The 21640-nt window shown below is 26.4% G+C and overlaps 1 protein-coding gene across 7 annotated transcripts in view; it reads left to right on the top strand.

Moving 5' to 3' along the window:
- Positions 1-21640, top strand: part of CRMP (Collapsin Response Mediator Protein) — an 89484-nt gene that overhangs the window by 49888 nt on the left and 17956 nt on the right. For 6 of the 7 annotated variants that reach the window (XM_016048419.4, XM_016048421.3, XM_043040295.1 and 3 more), the window contains 5 exons: positions 14002-14096; positions 16749-16822; positions 17588-17698; positions 20355-20516; positions 20640-20779. In XM_016048419.4, the coding sequence (XP_015903905.1) occupies positions 14002-14096; positions 16749-16822; positions 17588-17698; positions 20355-20516; positions 20640-20779 (582 nt within the window). Of the gene's footprint in view, positions 1-12712; positions 12939-14001; positions 14097-16748; positions 16823-17587; positions 17699-20354; positions 20517-20639; positions 20780-21640 lie in introns of those variants that run through there. The other variant, XM_016048422.3, reaches the window with a different exon arrangement.

Here is a 21640-nt window from a genome sequence, read left to right on the forward strand (position 1 = left end):
TATTATTAATCCATTGTTGGAAAAACTTGTCCAAAAATAAATAAATAAAATAAAATAAAAATTTGATTTGCTATTTCATCCTTCCATTTTAACTCCACTGCTTTTCTAATTGCATTAGACCACTTTGTTTGTGATCACTTCCTCAGTCGTTTGGTATCACAAGGATACAGGATACCAAACCAATATATTACCAGTTCTTCGAGCTATATGGTTAACCCATTGCTATTTTTTACCATCTGATTTTCTCGGTGGCATCGGAAATTTCTCGGAAAAAATTGTTAAATAACAATTTATGTAATTGTTATTTCACCATATTCAACCAAAACAGTCAAATAACAGTAAAAAATTATACTCAAAGTGTTAACTGTGAAAAAATGGTTAATTTACTGTTTTGATCTAATTCGTTTAAACAACCGGAATTTTATTCTCGCCAACTAGGCCTACGCCCAATCAGAATCAAGCGTACGTTCTTTAAAAGCTGAAAGTTACGCCGTATGATAAGGGTTACGAATTCATATTTTTATTTTCCGTCATCAGATACCTTATAATCTTATAATAATAAGTATGTGGAGCAAACATCATATGAAACCACCTAGTTATTTGCAGCTGGGTACATACTTTAATCGAGAGGGCTGATATGTCAATCTCGTAACCGACTGAACGAGGTTTCGAATCCTAGCGTTGATTCCACAATATTTCCTCCATTCTTTCAAAACATAAGGAGTCCAGTGTATTTCACTCCTCAATTGGTGACCCTGGACTATTTGTCTCTCATTCATGCATGGATGGCTGCATCATGAGCTGCTTAATACATATTCTAGTATTTTCTGTCTGTCGCGATAGATGACACCACTAGATGAACTATTTAAGTCCCAATCTACGGTTCAATTGAAAAAAAAAAACACTACTCAACCACAAGCTTAATAAAATAACGAGTTTAATGCATTTTTTGTGGTTTTGAAACCACCCTAATCGTTAAATGATTACAAAACCATATAGTTTTGTATTCACGTTTTTTCTTTTAACCATACCAGCTTTAAACAGTTTCAATCCCAGGAAGGTAACGAAATATTCTCAACAGTAAATTTTACGGTGAATAAAGTGTACAAACGGTTGCCGGTTATTTTAATTGCTGGTTAAATCTAACAGTGTGTGCTTATTGGGTTACTTGTGTTTCCCGCTTTCTTTCTTTTCTTGTTATGATGAATAAACAGCTTTCCATATTTCTTTCAGTTGTTTTAAGTCTTAGCTTAGATATTCTGGTGCAAGTTCAAATTTCTGCGCCTTAAGTTAATGCGGGTAGCACACATCATTGAAAACTTTCCTCTTCAGACAGATTGGTATAATACTCTTCGGTAGGGTGCTATTTTTGCCAAAAGAACTTTAACCTATTTTGATTCTCCAGTTAATTTCATGCATGATTTTGTTATCCATTCTTAATTCTTGTCCTAAATAAACATAATTCTTCTATCTATACTCCATTAATTTTGAATAAGCATTAAACATGACTTATTTCTGAAACAATTCTTAATTAAATACTATCTTCTGATAAATCTAACTGGTTGTTTTTCCTCGTTCCATATGGTTGCCTGGGATAATTTAAAAAAATGCGTCTGCAAGAAAAGGCTAGTGATGGTGATAATAATAAAATTCGTCAAAAATTTACGCAGAAATAAAAATATTTTGATCTATGAAATTTGTCATATAGAAAATTGTCATGAATATTGTCATATTTTCAAAAACATTTGACCAAATTTAATTGAGGGTGAGGGATGTTTATTGTATCTTCTGTAATCCTGTATCTCCTGTAAATATCTAAGAATTTACAGACTTCATTTTAATTGGTCTGACGGTACGTGCTCTAACATTTGTGATTGTTCCGAATAATTTTTTCTTGTGTTAGTTAAGTGTATCAAAAATGTTTGAAATTAATTGAATTTTTATAAAACTTTAATCGAATATTAAGAATAAAACCATTGATATTTTGACTGTTTAATATATGTTTTTTAATATTATTTTTCTTGGAAGGTCTACAAAAAAATTTTTAATTTTAATTTATTCAAATATTGGAATTAAAGATCACTATCATCATGTATTTTTATGTATACATTACCTTTTGTACCACTAGCAATGTTATTTTTTTAAAACTACGGAAATTCCGTAGTAGTTGGAGGGTATAACCTAAGTTGGCCCCAACCAGTTTACCCCTATCCCTTTTTTTGTCAACATTTCTAATCAAAGCAATTGACCAGTTAAGGGATTAAACGCGACGAAGCAAACTCTATTTTTCCTTTAAATATTCTACAAGCTCAAGTATCTTGTAATTTAATTTTTAAGTTCCTTAACAGTTATTCAAATTTAAAAATAAATAAATAAAAAGAATAGTATAGGTCTGTAAAAAGCCCAATAGATCTTATCTTTCAAGATGACGTGCATTTTAAAGCCTTTAACTTTTTTTAATATATTTAAGTATTTATTTGTTCTCTTTTAACTACGTGATTAAATGAAAGAAATCAGTCCTATAATTAATCTTGGATTAAATTTTGAAGTATTTCATGATTATCTCTCAATTATTCATGATGATCATATAAACAAAAAGTAATTTGTTTTCCTTATAGATGCAATTTGTTTTATTAGCGTAATGACTTATTTATTATGAGTTATTCAAAATCTCCTACTCAGTGAAGCATATCATTTTATTTTTAATTTTCTTTGTTTTTTATTTCTCAATAGATATTTAAAATTTTCCCCATCGATGATTCTTTATAGATGTTATGATTGATAAAATTAACAACACTTAATTAAATTATCACGAATAATTAACATTCGAACAATTAATACAGTTAGCAAACAGAGTAATGAGATCATTATTTTGAACTGTTTAAATATTTATAACATTTACGACTCCCTGGAATTTTTATATTGTAAAGTAAAAGGAAAATAGCCTAGTTTAATCTTAATTTTTACCATATCTGTAATTTTTACCATACAGACATCTCAACTTGCTCCGGACAGCAAATAAATATTTTCGAGTGGTAGTTTATTAATGTGTAATTCTTTGTTTAATAAATTCTATTTATTTGATTTTTATCCACCACTATTTCTAAATAATTCGAAGGCTTATATAATTCGCCACTTTGTAAAGTCACGCTGCACCGTTTAAAAAGTAAGTAAAATTAGTCAAACATTTGCACATTTTAGCTTGTTCACCGTTTTATAACTTATTATGGCGCGCGTCCGGAGCAGTTGGCATCTCTGTGTAAATCCTTATTTGTACAGTATGTATCATTTTTTCACCACATCTGTCATTACAGCCATAACTTAAAAATACATTGTTGTTGAAATGTTAAAACCAGGTTTTAACATTTCCACATAATAATTCTAATAGTAGTGAAACATTTTAGTTAAGAAATAAAGATTTAAAAACGTTAATACGAAAACACTTCTCTGTATTTACACTTATTTCACTTTATTTTCACTTCATTATGACTCATAAAGTTAAAAAGAAACCACAAGTTTATCCTTTTTTTACTATGTTGTGATAACATCTTAGAGCAACTAATAAGATCACATTTTTTTCACCACATCTGTCATTACGGACATAACTTAAAAATATATTGTTGCGGAAATGCTAAAACAACGTTTTAACAACTCCACATAATAATTCCGATAGAAATAAAGCATTTTAGTTAAAAAATAAAGATTTAAAAACGTTAATACGAGAACACTTCACTTTATTTGCACTTATTTCACTTTATTTTCACTTCATTATGACCCAAAAAGTTTAAAAATAAAAAAATTTAAAAAAAAAAACACAAGTTTATCCTTTTCTACCATGTTGTGATAAAATCTTAGAGCAACTGATAAGATAATATGCATGTACATCAGTTGAAAATAATATTTTTCTTTAAGAAATTTTGAGCATGTTATTTATAAAAGTATAAAACTCATCCTCTAATTTATTAAACAAGTTTCAGAAATTAATTTAGTAGCATTTCCTAATAATAATTCTAATAATAATAAAATATTTTAGTTAAAAAATAAAGATTTAAAAACTTATTTCACTTTATTTTCACTTCATTATGACATAGAAAGCTTTAAAAAAAAACAGAAATTTATCCTTTTTTTACTATGCTGTGATAAAATCTTAGAGCAAATGATAAGATAATATGCATGTACTTCAGTTGAAAATAATATTTTTCTTTAAGAAATTCTGAGTATTTTATTTATAAATGTATAAAACTCATCCTCTGATTTATTAAACAAGTTAATTCTTTTAGAGCTCTGACGATATCTAATGTTATTATCCTTTTTAGTTGAAGTTGTAAACATTCTGATTAGAAACGCTGATTGGAAAGTTATAAATACCCTATAGTTCTAAAGTTTTTTTGGTCACTATAGCAACCCTCAGTCAAATGAAATGACAGTCTATCGATCACACTAACTTTTTCCATCACGTGAAGCTTTAAAATTTATTCTAAAAACATCTTGTTTTCATTTTGTAGTATAATCTCAAATTGTTGCCCCACGGGTGGTCAACTTACACGAGTTTCACTGTGCCCATTTGGAATATCTTGCTTCGTGAACCACATTTGTCATTTATGTATATAGTGTGTTCCGTAATTTCCTCCCTTAATATATAATATTAGATTCTTATTCTGTAAGCAAAGAAAACTGTAATTACAAAGTTATCAAAATTTGACGGATTGTTAATGAAGAATATGAAATTAAATGTATCGCAACCTGTTTGATTATTCGAGGAAACTGAGATGTTAAAGGAGATTATTAGCTCCACCTTTAAATTGAACAATCAAGCGGGTTTTAATGTCCTTAAAACCACCTCCCTGACTAGTGATTCGTCAGATTTTGATAATGTTTCTCTTTTTCCTTCACTTGAACATTAATTTGCGATCTACAATTTTAACGAAATATTTCGAATGGCTTCTAAGTTATGAAATTTTAAATATATGACTTTTTGAAATTTGATCACTCAGAAACTATTCGACAGATTTCTTACAATTGTTTTTATTTCGTAATTTAAAATTATCTACTTTGAGTAAACGAATTTTATAATTGTCTGCAAATACTTTTCGATCAACTTAACAGATGCTCGAAATATTGTGAATCATACAAAATGTGAACATAATATTAAAGGGTCCAAAATTTTTAATCGCTCTCCTGCTTTAAGTATCGGGACTCATTTTTCCGATTGAGGTTGCACCCCACATTTTTGGAGTCAGAAATCCAACTCAGTCGAAGAAAATTCAGCCCTAGATTGTGAAAATCAGATCAATAGACCGAAAGTTATTAAGGTGTACGCTTTTTTGCTTTGCGCACTATACATAAAGCCCCTTTTGCTTCTTCTAAAGATGAACTGATAAATAATATAGACTTAAAATTTAAATTTTTTACTAAATCAACTGATTTGATAAAATAAAATAAATAAATAAACTTTCATTTAAAGCCTAAAATTTGGATTTTAAAGTCTAAGAAAACTTTTATCCGAAAGACCACCCTTTAAGGCATTGAAGCTACTACTTTCCTAGCAGAGTTTATTTTCGTTGCATATTCAAAATCTACTATTTTTTGTAAGTAAGCAAAAAAAGTGAGCTTAGCTTTTTCCCTCTTCAATTAGTGTCAAAAGGAAGCACATTTAAAGCATAGAAAACTTAAAATGAAATAAATACTTTGCTTTCCCAATTAAGAACAGCCTCTTTTTTTAATAAGTGTGACATTATCTGTTAAAGATTTCTTTCTAAAACTTTTTTATCTTCTACAGAGTTTCCGAACAATCTATTGAAGATCATGGACATACTTATCTCTAAAAATACTAAAGAGAACTTTATATCAGTCAACCTTTTCAATATCCTTTTCAAACAAACATTTACTCAGCGGCAGTAAACCAACTACTGATAATATAAAATTAGCGATGCCGATCTTCGTTGAAGTTTTTATAAACATTGTTTAATCGAACACTAAAAAGAAATATACGGATAAAAAAAAATTGCATTATTTTCTTTATTTTCACTTGCTGATTCTTTTAAAATAGTTTACTTGTAGTAGTTTTATTACTGATTCCTTTAGAGCAGTTTCCTTGCTGATTATTTTAAAATAGTTTTTTAATGATTCTTTTAAAGTAGTTTCCTTGGCTGATTATTTTAAAATTATTTTTTGATGAGTCTTTTAAAGTAGTTTCCTTAACTGATTATTTTGAAATAGTTTCCTTGTTGATTATTTTAAAATAGTTTCGTTGCTGATTCTTGTAAAGTAGTTCCCTTCGCTGATTCTTTTGAAGTAGTTTCCTTAGTTGATTATTATAAAATATTTTTTGATGATTCTTTTAAAGCAGTTTTCTTATTAATTCCTTTTAAATAGTTTTCTTAGCTGATTTTTTAAAGTAGTTTCTGTTGATTCTTTTAGAGTAGCTTTCTTATTGATTCTTGTAAAGTAGTTTCCTTAGCTGATTCTTTTGAAGCAGTTTCCATAGTTGATTATTATAAAATATATTTTGTTGATTCTTTTAGAGTAGCTTTCTTATTGATTCTGGTGAAGTAGTTTCCTTATTTGAGTTTTTTAAAGTAGTTTTTTGCTGATTCCTTTAAAGTGGTTTACTGACTAATTCTTGCTGAAGTCTGAGAGGAGGCGTCGCAAAGTAGTTTTCTTATTTTTAGTAGCGTTCACATATTCTACATAATTACTTTGTAGGCTAAAAATGCAAAACAATTGCTTTATTAAGTCAGTTCGCGTTGAATTGAAGGGTACAATGCTAAAAGTTGTAAAATTATTTTAATGGATTGTATAGTTAGGGTGCAGTAATCCATTCAACCATTGAATACTTTTTTACTTTCATTTTACATATGAATTCTAAAAATAAAGTTTGAGGCTGGTCTTTCGGGAATACCTTGCATCTGAAATTTTCGAAAGATTTTATTATATTTAAAGTTATAACAAAATTATGCTTTTCTTTTTCGTTCATATCGGATTTATAAAATTATATTAACCACCATTACTTATGAATGCAGATATTTTGGTTTAAATTACCTATCTAGAGTAGAGGGCTTTTGTCAACAGATTATAAACTGAATTGCGTTGTTCTGTACTTAATGAAGGGTAGACATTTCTACAACAGGAATGCTTAACTACAAGTTTCCAAATCGTAATAAGAAAATTAAATGAAGTGCAACGCCTTTTGACGCTATTGATAACAGGGAATGTTGATATTAGTAAGTTATCATGGATAAAGAGCATGATTGATATGTGCTTAATAAAAGACGCATTCTTTTGGATTTCTAAACGAAGCGGGAAAATGGTTCTTTTGCTGGGAAGAAGATAAATTAGCCCGCGGTCGCACACACATTGCTTTATTAAAATAAGAATTTAAAATTGTACGGAGTAAATTATGTTCATTTTTCTCTTTCCTGTATTGATACCACAAATAAATTTTGAAAAAAAGTCGTCAATTTAAACCTTTTTCCAATAATATTGCTCACTTAAAGATCAGAAAAATGCACTTCCTCAAAAATCATTGTTGTCGTAATAGAGGCAGTCTAGTATTTTTGACTCATTATAAACATAACATTTTTCGTATTTTTAATATTAGGTCGATATAATTTGCCGTAATAGCGAACTTCTCGTATTATGCCTTATACGTTATATCGAGCTTATACTGTATATATAAACACAATATATATATATATATATTATATATAGTATATATATATATATATATATATATATATATATATATATATATTATATATAGTATGTATATATATATATATATATATATATTATATATAGTATGTATATATATATATATATATATATATATATATATATATATATATATATATATATATATATATATATATATGTATATATATATATATATATATATATATATATATATATATATATATATATATGTATATATATATATATATATATATATATATATATATATATATATATATATATATATATATATATATATATATATATATATATATATATATGAGGGAGATAGTGCAGCATAGGAGTAAATAATGACGATAATTTAATAAACATAACAATTTAATAGAAATAAAAGGATGGAAAGATATAACAGTAAACGTTTGATGTAGGTTTCAATACCTATATATATATATATATATATATATATTGTCATTTCATAACTACTTGAGAAAATCCTACTTAAAAGTTGGCAGATATGATATTGTAATACCGGGGGGAAAAAAGAATAAACGCTAAAATCAGGATTAAACAAACAAAAAAAAAAAATATTTTGAACTACTTGAAATTACTGCGGAAAGTTTTTCTTAAATTGCCTAAAATCAAGGATAAAGATTATGCTGAATAAATTTATTCCTTCCATAAAATAAATGTGACGTATAATTTGTAAAATCTATTCAACATTACTTATTCTTCAACACGTTTTTGGAAAGACTCCAAGCAATTGTTTTAACTAATCATTTTATCTCTCGTTTCCTATTTTCTCATTTTTAGAAGCAAAAAACATTGAACTTTATTGAATTTTATTTAACACAATGGTTGAAGCAATTACTCTGATTATGCTTTTTCGAGAAATATTTCATTGTTTGGTGAGTGGGGTAATCTTTAGTGTTATCATCCTGATGTAAATAAACAGAAATATGTTTTAAATTCTATTCAAAATGTGAAGTTATAAACATAAAGTTCGTCGAAAATTTAAAATTTCATTCACAATTCGTTCCAGGTGTCATTCATGTCTACAATTATTTATAAACAATTCTTGCCTTAATCGTATATAAGCGGTGAACAGAAATACTAGCATTTAAAACCTTCAGAAATTTTTTAGCTTTATTGAGTTATTACCAACATGTGTAGTTTAAAAGTAAGTTTTTGATGAATTATTTATCTCATAATGTATTATACTGCTTGAATACGAAAGTTTATCAGAAATTCTTATTCATATTAAATTTATGTTTAATAATTAATTAATTATTATTATTTACTAATTCATATTAAATTATTAATTAGTTAATTATTGAATTATTTTAAATATTTTATTAATTATTAATATATTATCTTATTATTGAAAAATCTTAAATTATTAAAATCTTTTATTAATTATTAAATTATTTATTATTAAAAATTATTTATTAATTCGTATTAAATAAATCATTTTTCTTCTCCACAATAATTAGTAAAATCTAACTATTTTTAAACTTGATGATAAATTAGCCCTTTTTTCTTCAAAAGTATTTTTACTTATTGTTAGTTAATTTTTTTTAATCAAAAATCGGAATTTTTTTATATATATTAACGAAAGCAATTTAGTTTTAGTTCTCAAAATATTAGATAGTATCATTTTCAGATTTCCTAGTTGTAAAACTTTTAGAGCTACTTAACTTCGAGTTTTTTTGCATTTTTTTAAATTTATTTTCTTTTATTATTTTTTATCAGATACTTGAACTGACTGATAAAAACTGCAGATTAAAAAAAAAACAGTAACAAGTACAATTCTAATTCTGAATTTTATCAAATTCGTTTCTTCTATCATAAAACAAACCCGAAAATGTCATTTTGTTTCCTTTCTACTTAAGATTTATTTGGTTTTCTACGATAATAAAATATGACATGATGATATACAGCTGACGTTTACTATAAATTATCCAGCCTTATTTTTTCTTTGCAAATTTTATATTTTTAAAATGAACTTCATAAAAATATATAATTTCAAAGCCTGCACAGTACACATTTGACCAAAACAAACTTTTTTCTTATTTTTTATAAGCCTGTTTTTGTATGTAACTCTTGCAACATGGTGATATTCCGTTAAAATTAAATCGTTTAAATATATATATATATATATATATATATATATATATATATATATATATATATATATATATATATATATATATATATATATATATATATATATATATATATATATATATATATATATATATATATATATATATATATATATATATATATATATATATATATATATATGTATATATATATATATAAATTTTAATTTATTTATTTAATTTTTTTACGAACAAAATTCATGTTTTTTCATCTTATGTTGGACTTTATTTAACTGAGCATAGCTTGAATTAACTTTTCAAATATTCATTGTAAATCTCGTTATTCATACTTTGTCATCATCACCATATTGTTGATTAACCGTTAAACAATGTTAACAAACCGATAATTAATGTAACCAATATTAGTAACTCTTTCAACCTGACGAGATTCCGTTAAAATTAAATCAACACCCTTTTTTTTTAAATAAAAAAAAATAATTTTTATTCATTTATTATCAGTTTCCTTCATCTAAATTGGATTTAATTAAACTGAACATCGTTTCTGATATTTATCTGAATTTCTTGAATTAACTTTTCAAGTATCCATTGTAAATCTCGTTGTGTTCACATTTTGTCAGCATTACTATATTGTTGATTAACCGTTTGATTATTGTTATTGTTAATTATTATTAATTATTGTTGATTATTGTTAATTAAATCACGCCGGATCGAAAAATATTTTAAATTAGCATAAAGTTCTTTGCGATAAAAATTATTTAAAAGCATCTGCTTAATAATTCGGTTCTTTTTGAAAACTTCAAAAGCAATAACTTAAATTCTAAGATTTAAGAATGAGTACTGTCTTTACTGTAACAAATCTGAAAATAAACTAAATTGATTTGAAAGCAAATATTTTTATATATTTAATGTAACACTAATGAAAAAAATTATTGAAGGAGTTATTTCTCTCTATTCAACTAAACCAGCCAACCTTTAAGATAAAGAGAAATAATGTACTTCTGCTTTTATGCCCCAGAAATGTGCTATAACACCAAAAATACGTGAGATTTCAATTTTTCTTCCCTAAATAAAGGCATAACATTTTTATTGATGTTTTTATGCTACAGCCTGGATCTGCATTTCTTATTTTCAAGCTCATCAACCGCTTTTCTTGTTCTATATTTTCTAATAAAAAAGAAATATGTTTCATCTAATTATATATTATTCTGAATAGTTATACGCTATATACGTGTTACTTAAATGTCTAAAAATTAAATTTAGTAAACTTAATTTTTTGTTCTTCTAACGTAAATTCGAGTTATTAAAGAAAATAGATTGATAGCAATAGCTGTTTAGACTTATATCATGTTGAAAGCGAACATTTAAACATATTACAAAGTGTTTTCATTAAGACTTCTTAACTTTTACTTTTATCGTTATTTTGAATGAGTACTGAGTTCCAATGAAGATTCATTTCTGATATTTAACTTAAGTGTTTGAATTAACCTTTAAAAAAATTATTAGAATTCTCGATGTTTATATTCAATCATCGTCGCCATATTATTCATTAACTGCTAAGTAATGTTAAAAAATTTTTGGCAACGTTATTAACGATTATACAACTGCAATCGTAGGTTTTTAACTTTTAAGAAGCAAAAACCGGTACTAAATTTGCCAGAAAACAGTTTTTAAGGATATAACACATTTACCAAAATAAGTTCCATCGTTTATCTGACAAGGTATATTCTGTAAGGAAATTAATATATTTTCAGTCATTAAAATAAAAATTAAATAATGAAAGTTGGAATCAAATGTCTTGTCTTAAAAATGTCTATTTGAATTTTTATCTTTTTTCCGCTTTAAATAAAAAAATTTAAGAACGTTTTTTTTTTTTTTTTTAAATTTAAAATCAGTGAAATATAATAAAAATTATTTATATGGTTTAGTTAAAATTTATTTAGAAAATTTTAATTAAAAATTAATCTAAAAATATAATTTGTATTTCAATTCAAATCATATATTATTCATAAAATGTGATAATTAGTAATGTTATTTAATATTGTTTTATTTTGAAAATTTGTTACAAATGAAAAAAAGGACTAAGTAAGTTAACTTAAATGCATGTATAAATTATAAACATTTTTGTCCCTAACATTATTCATACATCACTGATATGTTAGTATGACTAAATGACGTCTAATTCATGACTTTTTTAATTATTAAGCATAAATAAAAACATAAAAGAACAGCTATGTCTAAGCTGACGCCACTTCACTTTCAAGCCCACTGGCAATCCATCAAATATCAATCAATGCTAGAGAGCAACTAATAGGAATGCGTTTTTTTTGGGGGGGAGGAGAATACGAACTCGTGCAATCTGATCAATTTAAATCAAAATTTTGATAAAATACATACTCGTCAGAATTAAAATCTTTTTGGTTTTTCTTTAATTGTTTTACACTTTAATCGTAAGTTCTGGATCGATGATTGAACTATATTAATAATGATTTTTAAGATTGATTAATTATTTGTTCATTTATTTGATTTTATTCGAAATAATAATACCGATCAAGTTTACAATGCATTTTATTATAATAGTTGAAATCTCATCATAATCCTCTAGAAGTTTTCATTAGTAATCATTTTCACTGTATGCGCTTGCCTTATCTCTATCTGATCACCGTCAAAAGAAAAAGGGAAGCTGATTGGTGAGTTTTTCGCTGGAAAATACAAATGACATAAGTGAATTTATTTAAAACTATTTAAAACTGCATCAAACATAGTTCTAAAAGAAAGCGTCGACGAAATTGTAAAAAATATTTTTAACATTTAATTACGAAAAATATTGAGAAAAGGGCAAATATCGTAATAAAATCTGAAAGAGAAGGATTGGGAGGGGGGAAGAGTCAAGACATGGAACCAATCTTCTCCCCATATGGCGTATTCGAGCGTAGCAATAGCGAAATCTATTTGTTTTGAGTTCGATTGTTTCATTGAATTGAAATTTAATTTTTACGGCTACTCCGCACGTGAAACAGCTCTTATGACGGGCAGAAACAGAAAGTATAAACCCTTTCATTCCCCTAATTTTATTTTCGCGCTTCTCAATTTAAAACAGTAAATATTTCAATGAGAGAAATGGTAACTTATTCAATTACTATTCTTGATTTTAATAAAAATGAATCTTTAAAATCATCAAATCTAAGTTTTTGATAATTTTCGCTTTATGGAACTTTATATCAATCTGAATTTAATATCAAATGATGCATGTGTGTTTTGTGATTTTATGTTTATTTCCTGTATAATTGTATCTTGATTATAAATCACTTCTTTTAACATATTAAGATGCGAATTTTTTATTAATATTTATTTCAAATTTTGTTAAAACTGTTGAATCTGTTTTGAGATTTCAGATTTAATTTTTAATGGTGAGATAAAATAACCAGTTTTGATTTTCACTTTTGTTATTTTTCTCACCATGTATTTATCATATAATATTTATCTCGAGTCCAAATGAGTTTAAAAGAAGTAAAAAGTGGTCTTGATTGTTGTGGGTCTAGCAAGAAGGGATACTGAAATATCCCATAATTTGTTAATTTTCCTTATTGATCCTAATGCATTCTAGAAACTGTCGTTCTTTCAACAAAAAGCTCTACCTTTCTTTCTCATATTATTTATTAATTTATTTTATGAAATGCTATCTGTATTAAGAAATAAATAACTTCTTGACAGTATAAGAAAAAGAAATTTGAGTATATTTTGTAAAAGCTTGTTGATCATTTATATGTGATTATCATAAAAAGTAGTCCATAATGATATAAAAAATTCTTCACATTCATCAAAAAAGTGATATCTGTATTACCTCAGCAATACTTTAATGTTAAGTTTATTTATAAGATTAGTGACTAAAAGGTATATTTTTAATTTTAATGATTATAGTATTATGAGGAAGTTTAAGTAAAAACATATTTTGGGATTTGAAATAAATTAGTATTATAAATATATAAGAAATTATTTAATTTATTTTCAATACTTTTTTTACTTCTAATAATTTGATCTATTTTAATCCATTCTAAAATTTAGTTTTAACTGAACTATTGTAAACTTATCTACTTTAACTTAATCAAATGCAGTTTAAAAGTATTTATATATTAACAAAATTAAGTTTCTTCTTTGAAAAATTCATATGTTTGTTTCATTTCAGAGTTCATCATCAAGGATGCTTATCAAAAATGGAAAAGTAGTGAATGATGATTTATTTTTTGATGCAGATGTTTATATTGAAGATGGAATTATCAAGTAATATTCTTTCATAAATATAAAAAAAAGAAAAAACAGTTTCATTTTTACTTACTTTTCTGGATTAAATTTTAAAGAACTATTTGTTATTCATGAACCCCGTAGCAGCATCATGGCAGCATTGTCACAGAATGTTACATAGTTTTTAGTAGAAAGAATTTTCCTTTAGGAAGTATAAAATTTTGGTTTCCTTTTCTGCAAATATGTTAGAATTTTTTTCTCAAAAATTACATTTAAAAGAAGCCTTTTTCGCACATCAGAAGGAAAAGAAATATTCATGATTTTTCTATTCTTATTTGGAAACAATAAAGAATAATAAAGTCAAGAAATTTTAGTTTCCTTTTCTACTGAGATTGCCAAAAGATTTTTTTTCTCTGGAATTATTATATAACAATATATATTGTATAACAAACTTTTATTTCATTTTTCTAAAGATTCCTTTCATGTGCATCGGAAGAAAAAGATATGCTTGTGATTTTTCGATTCTTATTTAAGATTTAAAAAAATTGATAATGCATGGATTTAGCTAAAATTTCAATTAGAAAAATGAGATCTCAAAAGATGAAAAGATCATTCTGTTCTAGAAATTGTGTTCTTTCATTCATATTCACCTTATTTCACATTTTAATGAAATTTGACTGTAAGTGAGGATTTTGTGACTTATTCAGATTTGTAACAAAATAATTTCCTACTTTTTTTAAAAAATTTGGTTAAAATAAAGTCAATTCACTATTATTTTTTAAAAAAATTATGCACCTAAGAATTTTAAATAATGCATTTTAGTTTTCACTCACAACTTGCGCCAATTCCGTTGTAATGCAGTGTTTTAATTATTTTTTTTTTTTGAAATCCCGATGTCTTTCATTGTTTCTTCTCAGTTATTATTTACATTCTTGTGAATTTTGGAAAATGACTGATACTATTACGACACGCAAAATTCGAATCGCGAATTCAAGAAAGCATTCTTTGGCACGCTCGTTTTGTGCCGATATTCTCATTAATCCATGTGGTATTTTAATCGTTCCTTCAACAGTTATTGCTATGAATTTTCACATTTAAAAAAAAAACATCTAGATGTTTTTTATGCAATTTAATTATACGAGAGACTCAAATAAATTATTTAATTTTAATACCAGGATTTTATCGTTTTTTTTCTTCAACTTTTTATTGCTAGTGTTACTGAATTCCAGAGAGTTTTTAATTGGTTAACAGTTAAAACTCTTTTGAAAGAAATTAAATGTCCATAAACAGTTTAATATTTTTCAAGAAATTCTGGAAAACTTCCTCTTTTAATTTGAGTTATTTACGTAATTTCATTATTTTTTATAGGCTTAACAATATATTAATCATTCAGTAAAAGTTTTCTCATCAGACCCATGATCTTATTAAATCAGCACTCATGTTTAACAAGTTTGACTGCAGTTCTATTTGTACTTTTCATGCAATATTCTTATTCTATGCTATTTCTTACTAGATAAATAACAATTGTGAGTTTTATTAGAAGCAATAGGTTTTTTTTTAAAAAATAAACATTTTGTACCCTAAAACAGTACTAAAACTTATATTTAAATACTTGTGGGCTGCGCCCCCTGCTCGCTAACACTCGCCAGCCCCCAAAAATTGCTACGCAATATTATATGGTTTGCTTCGCAAACCAAGCTCGCTTCGCTCGCTACTAACTTTGGTACATTGCAAATGAATAAAATTCTACGAATTCTAAACAATCATTCAAATCCATATAACAACTTTTTTTTAAAAACAAAATTACATCTTTTTTGTAAATACTAAGTCATTTAAATAAATTTCAATTCAAATAAATGACATGTAATTCGTTAAACCTATTAGAAATGTGCTATAGTATAAAATCTTAAGATAAAATTTCCAAAACTGATATCTCTTTAAAAAGGTTAAAATTCTGGCTATAATTAAGTCTATAAAAAATTGTAATATATAAATTCGTGAAGGAAAAAAAAACGCTTTCGACAAAATACTAAAATAGAGATCTATCGACAAAAACTACTCACTTCTGCCTTGCTTAATAGTATGAGATTGCCGCAGCTGAATTGAACAACCTGATAGGGTGAATTTTGGAAGAGATCACATTTGGTGAGAATGCTCTCTCTGATTATTTCAGTTTTTAAAAGCGCTGTATGTTGAGCCACCTCAGCTAGATTTGGCATATGACATTTTTAGCGGCAATCATTGGTCGATTTTCTAACGTTGCCATTCGGGGAGTTGTAATGAGGCTTTTTTTTGTCGCCATGTAAGAGAAATATATATATAGATAGATTATTTGAATTAACAGAGAAAATTTTCAAAAACCTAAATAAAATGAGAATTGCATTTGTAGGTTGTGGATATTGTTCTGAAGGTGTTATTAAGTTTCAATAAATAATAAATGGTGTCAAAATGTATGACATATGTCAAAACATTTAATATTTAGTGCATCAAAATATTTAATATTTAACTAACTGAATAAACTCAGACAATGACATCTTTAATGATGCGATTTAGTTTGTTATAAAGGCTATACTTAATCAACTTTTATTTATGGGAAATTTTAAAATATTTATTTTGTTATACACTTATGTATAATATTTGTTTTGTTATTTTGTTACACTGAATTTTGTTAAAAGAGATAAATAATTTTAGGCAAGTAGGAAAAGATCTTGTCATTCCTGGTGGCACTAAAGTCATTGAAGCAAAAGGGAAAATGGTTATTCCAGGTAATTATAATTAAACTTCTTATTTTTTTATAATATCATAGAAGATTTTTAACTATTTCATTTTTAACTGATTTAACCTTGTTAAGGGTGTTGAAACTCTTTCTCCGAGGATAATGAAAAGGTCCCATTTCTGCCTTTTCTGCACTAAAACTCAAAAAACTTCTGCAGTTTTAAAATGTTTAAAAATTTTGTACCTTCTTAAAATTATATATCTATACACATAATTGTGTGAGGATACACTCACCTTCTTTGCTCAAACAATGACATCTTGAATTTACCGCACTCGACCTAATTGATGTTGTGTGTCATTAATTAATGCAAAATATAACATATTAAGCATCTGACAGTACAGAAAAGGCGATTATGTTTTTCTACTGTTTCAGATTTATTTAACTGTACTGTATTTCACTTGGGAACACTGTATTCTGATAACTACTGTTCTGTTGATTCTGTGAGTAAGGAATAAAATTAAAAATGCATTTTAAGAAATTCTGCATTCTAAAAAGTTACAGTTGACTTGGATGAACTTAATATTATTATATCTATGGTAATAACTCTCAAAAGCCAACACGTTTCAAAATCTTGCCAACCAAATTTGAAATTAGTTTTATTTCCATGTGTCTTTTTGGGGTTTTTCTGCTATATGTATGTAGCATGTTTAATTATAATAAGAATATTCTTTGCAACCTGTTTTAAAACACTATTTTTATTTATGCTTTATCATTTTGTATAATTCCATAATTTTTTTTTTCTTTTTTTATCAAGGTGGCATTGATACTCACACACATTTCCAGTTTCCTTTTATGGGTACAGTATCAGTAGATGACTTTTACGTAGGAACAAAGGCTGCTTTAGCTGGCGGAACAACTATGATAAGTAATAATCAGCTATCTTCATTTCTCCGGAAGTTTAGTTTTTTAATTGATGATTATACTTTTGATGTTATGAATTGATTGTTTAATTAATTTTTCTTTATTAATTTTATTACATTTTGAATGTAAATTATCTGGATTCTGATCTACAAGCATTTTAGTTTCTTAATTTTTCCTAGTTTCAATTCCATTAGTATATTTATAATCTAATTACATTAATTGAATCAATAAATTCAAATAAAAATAATTTCCTTTGTAAATCCTCTAGAGATGAAATCCACTCATTTATTCAATTTATTTTAATGCATCTCTACTGATTCTTACTACATTTTATTTTACTTTATCTAAGGCAGAGGTCGCCAAAGTGGTCTATATAGACCCCCAAGGGTCTATTTAACAAAAGCAGGGGTCGATCTGAGACAGGGGGGCGAATGGGGGTCGATCCAAATCGGAAGGGTCAATTGTGGGTCGAAAAAAGAAACAGCTCTCAATACGCAAATCACACATACCTAATTAAGTATGTAAAATTTGTGAATTTTTTTTATAATTGACTCAATATCAGTTTCTTTATAAAACATAAATTAATAAACGTATATTTATTGGGGTGAAACAAGTATGTACGTACCACCGCGCAGTGGCACGAACTCAGCGCAGTTTATAAGTCATACGCATATATGCGCTTGTCCAAATGTCACGCGTGACGAGCATTGACGTTACAAATGCAAATATCATACGCAGTTTCAACTATCTTTGCAAACTGTGTTGAATATTTGCAGTGTCATTATTAAAACTTTTATAGTTTTGGATAATTAGTTATTGTTTCGATAAAACCATTCATTTGGTTTAGATATCAATTTTAATTATCAATGCACAAAAAAGAAGGTAAGCATTAATGATATGGATTAGTACAGCCCGCGACAAAACTATAGCACACTTTGTATTTTTTTACGAAAATTGCAAAATTGACCAATTTTGACAAAAATTAAAATTTACCAATTTTGAACCCAATATAAGCGAACCTTGCAAAAAAACACCAGGCCCACCCATCTTATTGATCAAGAAGCAGTAAATCTTTATTTACTTTACTTATTATATCTACTTATGCATAATTACTTATTATTTAATAATAAGGTATTTAAATTTCAATATTAATATATTTTTCATAAAACTATTGTTACATAATGTACTATTACTTTAATAAATGCTTAAAATCATAAAATAAATGTACAAACATAGTATCTAATAGAGTTTTATTTTAATTAACAGAAAATTACTTTTGCGGGGGTCGATGGAGATTTCGAAAAATTATATAGGGGTCGATAATCAAAAAAGTTTGGCGACCCCTGATCTAAGGGTTTAAATAACCACTACTAATTTATTAGATTCTGCAATTTATCATCAAAATTCAAACATTATAAATGTTATTGGTGGTGCTTTTGTTTAATTTAAAATAGAAGATAAATGAGTTTATTAACTTCAACATTCTGTTATTTAGTATAATAATATGTTAAGTTTTATCTTTAGGAAGGATTTTTCTCAGTTATCTTTGATAAAAAAGCTTCTATAATTTGTTTGTGTTTTAAAGTAATATATAATACAAGTGTATTTTAAAACTTCTGTTTCTTCACATTTAATGACTTATTCTCTATGAATATTTGTTTTTTACAAATTGTTAACCTGATGTCTCTTACCTGATATGTCCCGCTGTGTACTGTTCGAAGTCAAGTGTCACTGACTGCTATCAATAAGCGGGTGGGTGATCACTTTTATCAGCCTGTATATGGACCGAGAGTGCACGCTATCGGTCCTCGTTAAACTGTTCTACTGTAAAGTGCTTGACTTTGCACACTGGTCGACGGGCTACCAAAGCAGGGGAGTCAACCCCTCTGCAGAAGTTCAAAATTGCGATGGCTTGTCTTCGGATCATCCTCAGGAACGTTTTCCTGACCCTTGCCAATAACCCATTCTACAGCTCTAATGTGATGTAAATAAAGTACCTACCTTTTTTTTTTTATCAGTTATTAAAAATTCTGAGGTCTTTAAACAAAGTATTTATTTTTATGTAATTATTTTATGTGTTGCTATGAATAATTTCTGTTTATTTTTTGGAAAGTGAACAATTAAACTTAAAACATGTTTTTTTTTTTTTTTTTTTAATATTTTGAGAAATGAACAATTAATTTTTATTTTTTTATTAAGAATTGTAAATGTTCATTTTTGTAAGACATTTTATAAAATAATGACTTTATACAAATACAAAAGAGTTTTAAGCGCCATAAAGATTTTTTTTATAAATTCGCAAATAGTGAAATTGAACATAAAATATTATGGCAAAGTTTTATACAGTTAACTTGTGCTTTGACATAATGTGTTCTATTTTTTTTAATCCTGTGCAATTTTATTAAACTTATCAATACCCTGCCCTTTAAGCTTTAATACATTAAAATATAATGAGTTTATCTTCCTGCTAAAATTTTAAAAAAATCTGTAGTAAGAGTTACCCAAGTTGAGAGTCACTTTTAACATAGTGAGTTTTAATAGAATTAAGATCGAAAAAGCATCTGCTGAAAAGGAAGAAAGACATTACATTTTAGAAAATGTTTTTGTTTAAACATTCAAATTTAATTTATTTTTTATTCATATATTCTAATCTTTCTCAGTGGACTTCGTTTCAAGTAAGGGGTCTTCCCTCCTAGAAGCTTATGATAAATACCGAAGTTGGGCAGATGAAAAAGTTTGCTGTGATTATAGTCTCCATATGATAGTTTCAGACTGGAATGATAAAACTGAAGAGGAGATGGAAATTTTAACCAAAGAAAAGGGTAACTATATTTTAAAGGCTCTGTATTTAACCATCTTAAACTTTTTTTTTTAAAGTTATGTCTTATGTTTCTTAATTGTTTTACAATTTTTAAAATAACTTTTCTTTAAAAAACAATTTCTAGGTATAAACTCATTCAAGATGTTTATGGCATATGAAGGTTTGCAAATGTCTGATAAAGAACTTTTAAAAATATTTGAAGTCTGTGCTAAAAATGGAGCATTAGCCCAAGTGCATGCTGAAAATGGTGATGTCATTAATACAGTAAGTATAATTGTTTGAGAAGCAGCTACACAAATTATCGATCATTTTGGTATTTCAAAGGCTCAATGACTAAAGCAGAACAATTGTTATTAATTTGTCCTTGATGTGTTAGTGGTTAATTTGCAAAATTTTAATTTGTGACAAATCAAGTGTTAATCTGAAATTAAATAATTGGTCTGACACTGTTAATCTTCTTTTCCGACCTAAAATGCAACTTAACTAAATTTTTAGTTAATTAAAAAGCTTTTTGTCACATTGTTTCTTAGAATTTAATTTCACCTGTACAAAAGATCCTGTACAAAAATGAAATAAAAATCATAAAAGCTTAGAAAATTTTATAGTGCATGTAAATGCTTTGATTTAATAGTCACATCCTTTATTAGAAAATAAATTTCATCCATGTGATCTACATTAAATAAAACAATATAAATTAAAGTGTTTGTTGTTCCTACAATACTAAAATGAAATCCTATCAACTGTTAAAAAAAGGGAAGTAGGCAAGTACTATCTTATTTATTACTTAACTAAAGTATAAGTTACAATATTTGTTATAACTGTATATTCAGCTTCCTTCATCAAAAATTAGAACAGCCCATAGCTTTTTTCAGGGCTGCAAATATAAAATGCTGGTATCACCAAGCTATAGGAATAAAAAAATTATTAAGTAGTGTAAAATTAAAATATGTGTTTCAAGTTAATTTTATTCCAAATAATAAATTTTTTTTGCAAATATATGAATTTAATATCTTTTTTTACATTTTACCTCTTTATAATTAGACTGTTCTACCTGCTAAGATTAAATGATATTATTTTAATTGAATTTCTTCCTTTAATAAGTTTGATTTCTGACACTGCAAAGAC

Source organism: Parasteatoda tepidariorum, chromosome 12, assembly GCF_982258835.1.
Source record: "Parasteatoda tepidariorum strain Cologne lab strain chromosome 12, Ptep-v5.0, whole genome shotgun sequence".
NCBI lineage: Eukaryota > Metazoa > Arthropoda > Arachnida > Araneae > Theridiidae > Parasteatoda > Parasteatoda tepidariorum.